Below are 15,050 nucleotides of genomic sequence, written 5' to 3' on the forward strand. Positions count from 1 at the left end.
CAAGCAACTTAAATTAAGGAAAAAATGTCTGTATTTACCCAGTTTCCAGTGCTCTTCATTTCTTTGTTTCCATCTGGCATCATTTTCTTTCTTCTTGAAGAATGTCATTTAATATTTCTGATAATGCAAGTCTTCTGGCAATATATTCTTTCAACTTTTATATGTCTGAAAAACGTCTTTACTTCAACTCCAGTTTTAAAACATGTTTTCGATGGGTAAAGAACTGTAGGTTGACTTTTTTTTCTTTCAGAACTATAAAGATTTCTCCACTGTCCAACAAGAAAGTGACTATCATCTTTACCTTTTTCCTGTCTACTTAATTTGTCCTCTTTTCCTGATTTCTTTTTTTAATTGGGATATAGTTGTTTTACAATGTTGTGTTAGTTTCTACTGTACAATGGAGTTCCCTGTGCTATACAGCAGATTCTCATCTATTTTATACATATTAGTGTATATATGTTAATCCCAATCTCCCAATTCATCCCACACCCCCCTTTCCCCCTTTGGTGTCCATACTCTTGTTCTCTATATCTGTGTCTCTGTTTCTGCCTTGGAAACCGGTTCATCAGTACTATTTTTCTAGATTCCACAAATATTCATTAATATACAATATTTGTTCTCTCTTTCTGATTTCACTCTGTATGACAGTCTCCAGGTCCATCCACGTCCCTGCAAGTGACCCAATTTCTTTCCTTTTATGGCTGAGTAATATTCCATTGTATATATGTACCACCACATCTTCTTTATCCATTCGTCTGTAGATGGACATTTAGGTAGCTTCCATGACCTGGCTATTCTAAACAGTGCTGCAATGAACATTGGGGTGCATGTGTCTTTGAATTATGGTTTTCTCTGGGTATATACCCAGTAGTGGGATTGCTGGGTTGTAGGGTAGTTCTATTTTTAGTTTTTTAAGGAAGCTCCATACTGTTCTCCATAGTGGCTGTATCAATTTACATTCCCACCAACAGTGTAGGAGGGTTCCCTTTTCTCCATACCCTCTCCAGCATTTATTGTTTGTAGATTTTTTGATGATGCCCATTCTAACTGGTGTGAGGTGATACCTCATTGTAGTTTTGATTTGCATTTCTTTAATAATTCCTGATTTCTTTTAAGATTCTCTTTATCACTGGTTTAAAACTATTTGATTATAGTGTACCATGGTGTAATTGTTTTCATGTGTCCTGTGCTTGGGTTTCATTGAGCTTCTTAGACCTGTGGATTTACATTTTTCATCAAATTTAGGAAAATTTCATCAAAAATTTAGAAAAATTTAGAAAAATCTAAGCCATTATTTCTACAAAATGTTTTCTGTTCTACTCCTCTTCTTTGGATAGTCCAATTACACATACATTTGGCTACTTGATATTGTCTCATGGTTCGTTGCTTTTAATCATTTTTTTGATAGAAAATAAATCTGTGATTTATTTTGTAGAGTCTCAACTGCTATGTCTTCAAGTTCACTGATCTTTTTTCTGTAATGTTTAATTTTCTGTTAACCCTATCCAGTGTACTTTTTATCTCATGTGTTGTAATTTTCATTTCCAGAAGTCTGACTTGGGTCTTTATTTCTTTCTGTCTCTACTTAACATGTTAATCTTTGCTCTAGCTTCTTGAAAATATAGAATAGTTATAATATCTGTTTTAATGTATGTGTCTGCTAATTACTGTTGCTAGATATGCATCATTTCTGGGTCAATTTCATTTGATTTTCTCTCCTCATTATGGGTTGGATTTTTCTGCTGCTTTGCGTGCCTGGCAACTTTTGATTGAATGCAGACATTTTGAATTTTACCTTATTGGGTGTTAGATATATTTATATTCCTAAAAATATTCTTGAGCTTTGCTTTGAGATACTGTTAATAGAAATAGTTTGATCCTTTTGGGTCTTGCTTTTAAGCTTTATTAGGCAAAAACAATGCAGTCTTTAACGTAAGGTTCATTTTCTCTAGTCCTGAGGCTAGACCCTTTTTAGTACTCTGTTGTCTTCTGAATTATGAGATTTCCCATTAAGGCTTTTGGGGACAGGCAGTATTACTGGCCCTGGATATACTTTGAGGATAGTTCCCTTTAATCCTTCTGGGTTATTGTTCCCCTGGCCTTATGTAGTTTCCTCACATATGTGCCCTGATCACTACTCAACTGAACATTTGAAGGTGACCCTCTAAAGATCTCTGGAATTCTCTTTGCTGCTTTCTCCTCCACAGTCCTTTTCCCTGCAAATTCAAGCCTCCTTGGCTCTCCCAGAGCCTCAGCTCTCTCTTCTCAACTCAAGGAGAACTTCAAGCTCTAGATGGGGTTCCCCTTCCTTTGCTGCAGCCTGGAAACTTTCTTCATGTAGTAAGCTGAGACTCATCTTGCTTCTCATCTCCCAGGTTTCACTGTCCTTCACTGCCTGTTTTCCAAGGTCTTGTGAGTCATTGTTTCACTTTTTTATTCTTCTTTTTACACTTTTTTAGTTGTTTCAAGAAGGGGGTAAGTCTGGTCCCCATCCCTCCATCTTAGCCTGTACTGTGGTTCTTTTAAGTTAACAATGCTATTTAGAAACCAAGGTCTGGGTGCTAGGTATACTCATTACTCTTAGAGTGTCATTGCTTCTAGACTCTCTCAGTAGATAGAGCTAGGAAGAAGTATGTATGTGTGCATATTCGTGTACACACACACACACACACACCCCATGAGTTCAAACCAATAACTCCAATCCTTTCCCACATCTTAGGGTTCATTCTAGTATTCTCCCTTTCCATACTTACAACTCTCTTCTCTGACCTAGAGAAACTTTGTTCCTGCTATCCATAATATGTTAACTTATTGCTCAATCCTAGAATATATGGAAAGTAGTTTCAGAATTGCTAACCTATACAAACTGCTGTGGACTCAATGTCTGTGGCCCCCCACCTACTCCAAAATTCATATGTTGTATAGAAGCCCTAATCCCTAATGTGATGGTATTTGGAGGTGGAGCATTTGGAAGATAATTAGGTCATGAGGGTGGAGCCCTCATGAATGGGATTACTGCCCTTTTAAGAAGAGACACAAGAGAGGATCGCTCTCTCCACCATGTGTGGACACAGCAAGAAGGTATCTTCAAACCAGAAAGAGTGCCTTTACCAAAAACCAAATCAGCTGGCACCTTGATCTTGCACTTCCTAGCCTCCAGGACTATGAGAAATAAGATCCTGTTGTTGAAGCCACCCAGTCTCTGGTATTTTTGTTGTAGCAGCCTGAACTGAGTACTAACCTACTAACTGAAGATCGAAAATAGTTTGAAGTTCTTTATGTCTTCTTCCTGAGAGTACATACTCAGATGTGTTCAAAAGTTACTTGAGTTTTGTCTTTTTGCCCTCCACCGCTTCCCTGTGGTTATTATTATTCTTTTGAAAGAGAGGGCTTTTTCCTGGTTATTTTCCATTTTAGAATTTTTTAAACCCATACATTTTTTTCCCTTTGGGGTATGTGAAATACCAACATGGTTCTAAAAAGTCAAAAGTCAGAACTATATAGTTTAGAGTTTATTTTGTGTATCATGAGATGTGGATCTGATTTTATGTCTTTCTAAATGGCTATCCACCTGTCCCAAAACCACTTACTAAAAAGCTATTCTTTACCCCAGTTATTTTAGATGCTTCCTTTTATCACATTCAATAATTCCCTATTTGTTTAGATCAATTTCTAGACTTTCTATTCTGTCTGGCTGTCTATTTGTGTACCGGCACATAATTATTGTATGTTTTACTGTCTGCTACAGCCAGTCCTCATTAAGTTTTCTTTCTCTGTGTTTCCCTATTCTTACATGTTTAGTTTTCCATGTGAACTTTACTGTCAACTTGGCTAGCTCCAGCAAAAACTTTTTGGTATTGTTATTGTGATTGTGTTAAATTTATAAATTAATTTATAATTAATCTTTATGATGTTTGCATCATCCCTTTTAAGAACACTGGATGTCTTTCCATTTGCTGTAGTCTACTTTTGTGTCTTTCAAGAAAGTGTTAAGTTTTTCTCATATAGATTTTGTGCATGTTTTGTTTAGGTTTATTCCTATTTTACCTTCCTTTTTTAAAATTCAAAATCACTTCATTTCTTAAAATTCTGTACAAATGGGAAGAGAATAATGTGATTGGTCCTTTAACATCATATTCACAATGAGAGAATTTTATAAATTTGAATAAAAATTATCTTGCAGAAAGCAGAGCAAGCTCATTATCAAATCATTTATATAACTAATACAATGTTTGAATCAACTGAATGTTTACAATAGCCATCTTTTTATGACATAATTTCTCTAAAACCTATCTCACAATTTTGAAAGAATAAGCCATATAAATGAGTGTCACAGGAAAGTAAACAAACTAGCTTGTTAGAGCTAGCAGAGTTCTCACCTTCTCCCCCTTGAAAGTCTGTGACTTAGGGAGTAATGGAACTACAAGTCTCTTTGATGTTTCACATGTAGCCAGAAAGCACTTTGCTAATCAGAAGCTTTTTTTTACTGTTAGAAAACTCATGTACCTGACCTTATTTTTTCTTTCCAAAGAATGGCTAATAAGCTTTACTTCTGCAACTCTAGGGAATATTTTGTCACCAAAAGTTAGGGAAGGTTTGACCTGAGTAGATTGGAAGATGTGGAGGAAGAAACGTGAGTTAGACCATTCATTCTCAAACTTGGCTGAATATTGGAATCACTTAAGCAGTTTAAAAACTATACCTAGCCAATCTGAAAAGGCTATCTAGTGTATGATTCCAACAAAATGACATGCTGTAAAAGGAAAGGCAGTAAAAGGATCAGTGGTTCCCAGGGGTTTGACAGGAGGGAGGGATGAATAGGCAGAGCTTAGAGAATTTTTAGGGCAGTGAAATTATTCTGTGTGGGTCCCTCCTCCAGAGATGGTGATTTTTATAATGGGGTAAAGGATGAGGCCTGAGTGTCAGGACTTACAAAAGAGAGATCTTTAATGTTCTCACCACAAAAGGAGAAGTGGAAATTATGTGACCTGATGGAGGCTTAGCTATTATTATGGTAGCAATCATTTTGCTATATGTAAGTATCAAATCAACACGTTGTACACCTTAAACTTACACAATTTATATGTCAATTATATCTCAAAAAAGCTGGAAAAAAGAATAGGGGAAAATAAATTTAAAAGTTAATTACACAACTAATTCGTTGCAGCTGTGATAAGTGCTGTAAGGTAATCAGGGAAGTCTTTGCTGAAGAAAGCATTCTTAAGCTGGCTTCTGAGGGGTGAGTAGAAATTAGTCAAGTAAAAATAGGGGGAAACCTCAGGCAGAGGAAACAGCATGTTGGAAGGCCTGACAGGGAAGGAGGTTGTGTGTTCTAACACAGTGGTTCTCAAACTTTGCTGCACCTGGGATTCTTTGTTTGCATTTTGAATGGTTTTTTTTTCCATTGTGACTCTTTTTATTGTTTGTATATTTGAAGGCTATTATATCTGTATTAACGTTTTTACCTTCCAGAATGATTTTATTCCTTGCATTAATTTTACCTTTGATTCTCTAGTGCTTTCCAGATAAATATTATGTCTTATCCATAAATAGAAATAGTTTTACTTCTCCAGTTCCTGTGCCTCTAATTGATTTCTTATGTGTAAGTGCATTGCCTAGTATCTCCTTTATATTTAAATAACAGTGGAAAATAGTAGGCAGTCTTAACTTTGTTTCTGATCCTTGTGAAATTCCTGTAGCATTTCACTATTAAGGTTGTATTCAGGACTAAGGTATACATACTTTTTCCTATTAAGAAAATATCCATAAATCCATAATTACCTCTTTTGTTCTGTGTTTAATCAGGAATGACTGTTGAATTTTGTTAATTTTTCAGGACTATGAACATAATTTTTTCTTTAGATCTATTAATATGATGTATTATATTAATAGATTTCCAACTATTGAACCAAGCTTGCCTTCCTGGAAAAACATCCTGCTGGGTTTTCTTAATATGATATTGGGCTATTTTTGCTAATATTTTATTTAGTACTTTGGCATCAACAGTCATAAGTGATAACTTTTTGGAATTTTTTTGTATTGTTTTTATCAGGTTTAGGTTTCCATATTATACTTGATTCATAAGAGTTGTTTGAAGTTTTCTTTCATTTTCTAGGCTCTGGTACAATGTATGTAACATTGGGGACAATGTATTCTTTGACAATTCCTCTATGAAAGCAATAGGGCCTTTTATTTGGGGGGCAGGGGATAGTTCCTTGATGTACTCCTCTGTTTCTTTTATGGTAATTGATCTATTTATGCTTTTTTTCCTAATGAGGTCAATTTTGGTAAACTGTATTTTCTTAAGAAATTATCCATTTTGTCTCGTTTTCAAATTTATTTGCATAGAGATCTATCTGCCAGAGAGTCTCTTATGGTATTTTAAATCTCTTCTATTTCCACAGTTATCTCCCCCTAGTCATTTCGTATTTTGTATATTTGTGCTTTGTCCCTTTCCCACCTTGATTATGTTAGCTAGTAGTGTATTTTGTCAATTTCCCCCAAGACAATCATTTTTATTAATTTGATTGTTTTTTCCTACTCCCACCCTCATTAATTTTTATTTTATCTTTCATTATTTCCTTCCTTATGTTTTATTTTGGTTATTTTCTTGTGCTTTATCTTAGCATTTGGAGTTTGGAATTTATTTAATATATTTTTTGTCTTTCATTTTTATTGATATAAGTGCTTAAGGCTATGAATTTCTGCTGATCTCTGCTTTATATTTCATAGATGCTAGGATAGTAGCAGTCTTTTCACTTTCATTATTTTTTTAAAAGTCGTTTAATTTTGGTTTCCATTTCACCCATCCATTGTGTTCCTGTCTTCCTTCCCTTCTATCTGGTATCTATGCTGTAGCTTTTCCAAAATGGTCCTGCTCCATAACATCCTCATAAAAGAAACAGAAAACAAACCTGAAGCCTTTCATAGCTGGCCTGTTTCTCCAGCCATTGCCTGGCTAACACTCGTTTTTGAAGACTAAGCTCAACTTTAGGAATTCTTCTCTGATACCCCTCAACCTCCAATACCAACCCAGTTAGTACTCCTTCTGAGAACTAAATAGAATCCTATATTTCCTTTGTCATAATACTTGTAACAGTATATTTTAATATTTTGTCTCTCTATTAACATTGTAAGATTCTTGAAACAAATGCTTCCCTTTTATCACTGTATCCCTGGTGCTCAATAAATAATTGTTGAATATTCCTTCAGCTATAGACTTCAAAACTAGTATTCTGACCTGTGAGTTCTAGCAAACTCTAGAGCTTCTTCATTACCTTAGTTTGGTGTGTTGATTTTAGCTTTTCAGTTGAAGTATAACACACATACAGAAGAGCACACTAATTATGTGTCCAGCTCAATCAGCTTTCATAAACATACCCACACAACCTCAACACAGATCACCACCTCCATGAATTTTCACAAAGTGAAATGTGTCTATGAAACTGCAACACATATCAAGAAATGAAACTTACTATCCTTCCAGAAGCCCCCATTGTGGCTTCTCCCAATTGACTATGGTATAGCATCCAGAATATGTAAAGAACTCTTATGCTAAACAATAAAAAGACAAGCAACTCAATTTAAAAATGGGCATTCAACATGGAACTGGAAGCAATTAGGCAAGAAAAAGAAATAAAAAGCATCCAAATTGGAAAGGAGGAAGTAAAATTATCTCTGTTTACAGATGACATAATCTTATACATAGAAAGCCCCAAAGAGTCCACTAAAAAAACTACTGGAATGAATGAATTCAGCAAAGTTGCAGGATACTAAATCAGTGCCAAAAAATCAGTTGTGTTTGTACACACTAACAATGAACAATCCAAAAAGGAAATTAAGAGGACAATCCATTTACAATAGCATAAATATGAATAAAATACTTAGGAATAAACCTAGCCAAAAAGTGAAAGACTTGTACAGTGAAAACTGCAAAGTGCTGCTGAAAGAAATAAAAGAAGACACAAATAAATAGACATCCCATGTACATGGACTGAATAACTTAATATTGTTAAGATGTCAATACTACTCAAAGCGATTTACAGAATTAATGCAGTCCATATCAAAATCCCAACAGCGTTGTGTTTTGTTTGTCTACAGAAATAGAAAAATCTATCCTAAAATTCATGTGGAATCTCAAGGGACCCTGAATAGCCAAAACAATTTTGAAAAAGAAGAACAAAATTGGAAGTCTCACACTTCCTCATTTCAAAGCTTACTAAAAAGCCACAGTAATCAAAACAGTGTGGTACTAGCATAAAAACGGATATTAAAACCAGTGGAGCAGAATGAGTCCCAAATTAAACTCTGACATATGTAGTCAAATGATCTTTGACCAAGGTTCCAAAACAATTGATGGGGAAAGGACATTCTCTTCAATAAATGATGCTGGGAAAACTGGATAGTCACATGCAAAAGAATAAAGTTGGGCCCTTACCTTACACAATATACAAAAACTAACTCAAAGTGGAATAAAAACCTAAATGTAAGACCTAAAACTATAAAAGTCACAGAAGAAAATGGAAAAGCTCATGAGATCGAATTTGGCAATGACTTCTCGGATATTACACCAAAAGCACAGGCAACAAAAGCAAAAATAGACAAATGCACTACATTAAACTTAAAAACTTTCTGATCATCAAAGGAAATAATTAACAGAGTGAAAAGGCAGCCTACATCATGGGAGAAAATATTTGCCCATTATATATCTGATAAGGGGTTAATAGCCAGAATATAAAGAGAATTCCTACAACTCAACAACAAAATAACCCAATTTAAAAATGGGCAAAGGACTTTAGCAGACATTTCTCCAAAGATACACAAATGGCCAGCAAACATGAGAAGATGCTCAACATCACTAATCATTAAAAATATGCAAATCAAAACCACAGTGAGATATCAATTCACACCCACTAGGATGGCCATTATCAAAAACACAGAAAAGAAGAAATGTTTGGTAAGCATGTGAAGAAGTTGGAACCCTTGTGCCCTGGGAATGTAAAATGGTGTAGTCTGTATGGAAAACAATACAGAGGTTCCTCAGAAAATTAAAACTAAAATTACCATATGATCCAGCAATCTCTATGTATATCCAACAGAATTGAGAACAGGATCTCAAAGAGATTTGCAGACCCATGTTTATTACAGCATTATTCACAATAGCCAAGATGTGGAAACAACCTAAATGTACTTCATTTTGGGGGGAGCTATTCTGAGTGGCATTTTTAAAAAGCTTTCATTTACAAATGTTCATTGCTGGAATATAGAAACAGAACTGATTTGTGTGTCTGTGTTAATCTTGTACTTTATGACCTTGCTAACCTCATATAGACAATCATGTTGTATGCAAATAGAAGGAACACATACAGGATTTGTATGTTGAATAATTCAGAACTCATGAATAAAATCAAAGATCTAAATAAATGGAGAGGGGCTTCCCTGGTGGCGCAGTGGTTAAGAATCCGCCTGCCAATGCAGGGGACACGGGTTTGAGCCCTGGTCCAGGAAGATCCCTCATGCCACAGAGCAACTAAACCCGTGCGCCACAACTACTGAGCCTGCACTCTAGAGCCCGTGAGCCACAACTACTGAAGACCGCACGCCTAGAGCCTGTGCTCCGCAACAAGAGAAGCCACTGCAGTGAGAAGCCCGCGCACGGCAGCAAAGCATAGCCCCTGCTTGTCACAACTAGAGAAAGGCCACACGCAGCAATGAAGGGCCGGTGCACCCAAAAATGTAAAATAAAATAAGAAATAAAAAATAAGTAAATAAATGGAGAGACATGTCATGTTCATGGATTAGGTCAGAGTAGCAAATATGTCAACTGTCCCCAAATCTATAGATTTAATAGCAATCAAATTCCCAGCAGAATTTTTTGAGGGACTAGATTCTAAAATTTTATGAAAGGGCAAAAGAACCTTAATAGCCAAAAAGATCTGGGGAGGGCTTCCCTGGTGGTGCAGTGGTTGAGAGTCCGCCTGCTGATGCAGGGGACACGGGTTCGTGCCCCGGTCTGGGAGGATCCCACATGCCGCGGAGCGGCTGGGCCCGTGAACCGTGGCCGCTGAGCCTGCGCGTCCAGAGCCTGTGCTCCGCAATGGGAGAGGCCACAACAGTGAGAGGCCCGCGTACCGCAAAAAAAAAAAAAAAAAAAAAAAGATCTGGGGAAACAAGAATAAATTGGGAGGTATCACATTACCAGATACTGAGTTGCTATTAAGCTATAATGATCAAGACAGGTGGTACTGGTGAAAGGATCAGAGTTCAATAGAACAGAAGAAAGATTACAGAAATATACCCTCTTTTATAAAGACACTTTTATAAAGATCCCATTCATGAGGGCTCCAACCTCATTACCTGATCACCTCGCAAATACACAGATGGAGACAGAGATAGGAGTTACGCTGCCACAAGCAAAGAATCTCCGCAAGCCACGAGAATCTGCAAGTGGCAAGGCACGATTTCCCCTCTAGAGCTTTCAGATGTGGGGCCCTGATGACACCTGCAACCTTGCCGAATTTATTAGCTCTAATCGGTTTTGGGGGGGGTTGGAGGAGTATTTTGGGTTTTCTATCTATAAGATTAAGTCATCTGCCAACAGATAATTTTACTTCATCCTTTCCAATTTAGATACCTTTGTTTTACTTGCCTAATTTCTTTGGCTAGGACTTCTAATATTATTTTGAATAGAAGTGGTGAGGGGGCCAGACGCATTCTGCTCGGTGGGAAAGAGAGAGGAGGGAGCTAGATCTTATGCTGATATACCACCATGTGCCAATGAGGTCACACAGTGCCAGGGACCCTCAACCTGGTTGCTCCACTGAACCCACTGTTAGGTGGATTTGGGGTGAGAAGTATTTAGAGGTAGATTGGTTGACCTCACTCTAGCATGAAAATGGAAGTATTTGTAAATTACTTACCTATTTCCCTCCAGGGGAGAAAATGGGAAGTGAGGGCCACTGGTGAACACTGAGTTAGAACAAGTGAGTATTTATATGAGTAATCCCTTCCACATAATGAATCTGATGGAGTCACTGAAGAGTCTACATTTCCTCTTCCCCAGGCTTTGTGATTAATGTGTTCAACCTCACTGGCAACTTTTTGACTGAAAACAGTATTAATTAGCTATTTCCCTTGTCTGGGGAATGAGCATAAGGACCTTGCACCCCCAAGGCTTCTGTTAAGTATACAAAGTGGCCTCAGATTTTCTATGAGAATATTGGCTCTGCAAATGTATGTACTTCCAATTTGCTCCCCACATGAGCTCAGTTTGAACTCTGTCCCCTTTGGAGTTGAGTTACTAAATAAGTAACAGGAATATTTAATCTTTGAAGCATACTGTGTCCCCAAATTTCTATTAAAACTATAGAAAACTTCTGATTATGACAAGTCAGTATTAAAAACTTACCAACTTCTTGGTATATATCCAAAGGAAATGAAATCAGTGTCTCAAAATGGTATCTGTGCTCCCATGTTCATCACATTCCTTGTTATTCACAAGGAATGAAAACCTAAATGTCTGTCCGTGGATAAATGGATAAAGAAAATGTGGTATGTGTATATGTATGTATATATACATACCATTTGCAAAAACATGGATCAACCTGGACATTATGCTGAGTGAAATAAGTCCGAGAAAGACAAATAATGCAATGTGTGCTCTCACTTATATGTGGAATCTAAGAGTCAAACTAATAGACCCAGAGAGTAGAATGGTGGTGCTGTGGCACGGGGGGTAGAGGGGAGAATGAGGAAGTATTGGTCTAAGGCAGTGGTCCCCAAGCTTTTTGGCACCAGGAACCGGTTTCATGGAAGCCAGTTTTTCCACAGGTGTGGACGGAGGGGGGATGGTTCAGGCGGGAATGTGAGCATTGGGGAGCAACGGGGAGTGGCAGATGAAGCTTCCTTCGCTCGTCCACCACTCACCTCCTCCTCCACAGATCGGTACTGGTCCGCGGCCTGGGGGTTGGGGACCCCTGGTCTAAGGGTACAAAGTTTTAGGATAAATGAGTTGTGGCAATTTGATGTACAACTTGGTGATTTTGTACTTGAAATTTGTTAAAAAGGTAGATCTTAAATCGCCACAAAAAATGGTAATTATGTGAGGTGATGGATATGTTAATTAGCTTGAGTGTGGTGATCATTTCTGAATGTGTATATATATCGTAATATCAATTTGTGCACCTTAAATATATACGTTTAATTCCTATTTGTCAATTATACCTCAGTAAAGCTGGAAACAAACAAACAAAAACTGACCTGAACTGACTGTCTTACAGGTATGAGAGAATTGAAATTCCAATTCATATTGTACCTCATGTAACCATTGGGAAAGTGTGCCTTGAGTCAGCAGTTGAGCTGCCCAAGATCCTGTGCCAAGAGGAGCAGGATGCGTACAGGAGGATCCACAGGTAGAGAGCCTCGCTGCTCCTCTTCCCAGTTCTCGGGCCTGGTCCCTGTTCTCCTCTCCTGTCCTTTCATCTTCAGCAGCTCAAGCTGTGAGCCCCCTTTCCTTTCAGCTCTCTGTGAGAAAGTCATCACATGTCTCACCCTGTATGATAACAATCTCTTTAACACTTGTTTCTCTCCTGGTGCACTTTGGATGCTTCTGGGGCAAAGACACTTTTTCTAGTTGTTAAAAATAACATCTTAGTAGCCCTGTTGCCAAGTACTGTGTACTATAGGAAGGCTTCAGCGAGAGACAATAATTTCAAAATTATTTCTTTGAATTATCTCAACGTTCTGAATAAAATTATATCCCCCCAAATCATGAAAAATGGAACAATAATGGGAAGTTCAATGATACATATTTATCTAATCTGGTTGGCAGAGGTCTGTAGCAGACCACTGCCAAACGGATTAGATGAACTGCTGCTTTGCTACTAACCTAAACTATTTTATCCCTTTAGCCTTACACATCTGGACTCAGTAACCAAGATCCATAATGGCTCAGGTAAGATTTTTTTTCTCGAGTACAGGCAGTGAAATACTCACATGACAGAAGCAAATTTAGTTGAAGTGACTGAAGTGATGAGTACAAATTACCCATGAGTTTTCTTTCCCAAGAGCTTTGCCATTCACTAATCCTGCTCCCAACTTTTCTATTGAATCCTGTGGACCACTGAATACTATACATGACTGGACACATTTAACACCAGTTCTCAGGGAGACAGGGAGGGCCCCGATTTGTCTGCAAGTTTCCATAGTGTAACACGCCTACTGTGGCTGATTTCAAACAACTAACATGGCCGTAACCAGTTTGCAAACTTCCTGAAATTTCAACAGTTGGCTCTTGTGAGCCGGTTTCCAGCATATCAGTACCAGCCTATTGTAGTGGGAGTTGAAAGAGATGGCTAGACAGACAGACAGACATAAAAGGGAGCGCATGAGGGAGATCTTTTCATGTAAATAAATATATAAGGAATTCCTATACAAGGCCAAGGATTTCTGCTCAATACAATATACACACTAAATCACTTTTCCCAACATACACACCTACCCATCCACACCTTCTGACTAACCCTGACTCTCAGGCCATTCTGGCAAAGTCACTAGGAAGGAAGAAAAGGAGGCTTCCAAGTATTATAGGCAAGTACTTTGAGAGAAAAAGACAGAGCTGGCTTGGTTTATCTGTCCCATCATTTTTATCTGGAGGTAAAACATGGCAAAGAGTTAATAATATAAGGTAATATATGATATGTAGCCATACTCTAAAGCCACAGCAATTAAAAAATATATATTGATAATTCAAACATGGACAGATAAATCAGTAGAACTGAATACAGCCCATGTATACATATTTAAGAATTTATATCTAAGAAAGATGTCACTTCAAATCAATTTTAAAAAGGATGGATTGTTCACTAAATAGTGTTGGGACAGTTCATTTGTTTCTTAGTTTATACTTCTATTTCCATATGGGAAAAAAATAAATTCCTACTTAATGCCCTACACAAAAAATAAATTCCAGATATATTTAAACTTCTACTATTAAATACAGTACAACCACTTTGGAAAGAGATTGACAATTACAACTACCAAATGTCCCACCAGTTCCTCTCCTAGGCATATACCCCAAAGAGTTGAAAACAGGTGTTCAAACAAAAACTTGTATAGGAATGTTTGTAGCAGCATTATTCACAATAGCCAGAAAGTGGGAACACCCAATTGTCTGTCAGTGGGTGAATGGATAAACAAAGTGTGATCCATCCATACAACAAGGTATTGCTCAGCAATGGAAAGAACACACTACTGATACATGAACAACCTGGATGAATCTCATTATGCCAACTGAAAGAGGCATCACACAAAGTGCTACATACTCTATAGTGCCATTTATATGGAATTTAAGAATAGGCTAAACTAACCTATGGTGACAGCAAATGGGTCAGTAGCTGCTGTGGCCCAAGGTGAAGGGGCACCGGCTGCAGAGGGAACCCAGAAGGGCCTCTGGGCTGATGGAAATGGCCTGTATCTTGACTGGAGGGTGGTTAAAAGGGGTATGCATTTGTCAAAACTCACTGAACTGTACCCTTAAGGTGGGGTCATTTATTGTCTGTAAATTATACCTCAATAAAGCTCATTAAAAGTTAAAAAAAATACAGGAGGAAAATACAAGGAAGTCACAAAAGACTGACTAAGAATTAAAGACTTTTATAGAGCCCTACAGAAAAGTCAAATTGTTCATAATAATATATAAAAGAAGTATGGATTAAGATAAAGTCATCAGGTTTTCTCCTTTTCTTTCAACAAATATTAAATTGACAGAGAATTAGATGAGGATGTGAGGGAAGTGAACACTCCCATATACTGTTCCTGGAGGTATAATTTTTAAATATATGTGAACTTGAATCTAGCAATTCCACTTCGAAAAATGTACCCTTAAAAAATTAGTAGGAAAAGTGTGCAAAAATAAAGGGATATTAATCGCAGTCTTTATAATAGCGAAAAATTGGACGCCACTGGGAGGCCCACCAACAGAAGACTTATTAAATTGGTGCGCCCATTCTGATGAATACTGCACAGCCGTTAAGAAGGAAAGGTAGATCTTT

The 15,050-nt window shown here is 37.3% G+C and overlaps 1 protein-coding gene across 4 annotated transcripts in view; it reads left to right on the forward strand.

The window, feature by feature from the left end:
* The window catches only part of BRCC3 (BRCA1/BRCA2-containing complex subunit 3), a 76,119-nt gene that overhangs the window by 56,631 nt on the left and 4,438 nt on the right, over window positions 1-15,050 (forward strand). For all 4 annotated transcript variants that reach the window (XM_004285931.4, XM_033416851.2, XM_033416850.2 and 1 more), the window contains 2 exons: window positions 12,279-12,410; window positions 12,909-12,952. In XM_004285931.4, coding sequence (XP_004285979.1) covers window positions 12,279-12,410; window positions 12,909-12,952 — 176 coding nt within the window. The remainder of the gene's footprint in view (window positions 1-12,278; window positions 12,411-12,908; window positions 12,953-15,050) is intronic.

Source organism: Orcinus orca, chromosome X (genome assembly GCF_937001465.1).
Source record: "Orcinus orca chromosome X, mOrcOrc1.1, whole genome shotgun sequence".
NCBI lineage: Eukaryota > Metazoa > Chordata > Mammalia > Artiodactyla > Delphinidae > Orcinus > Orcinus orca.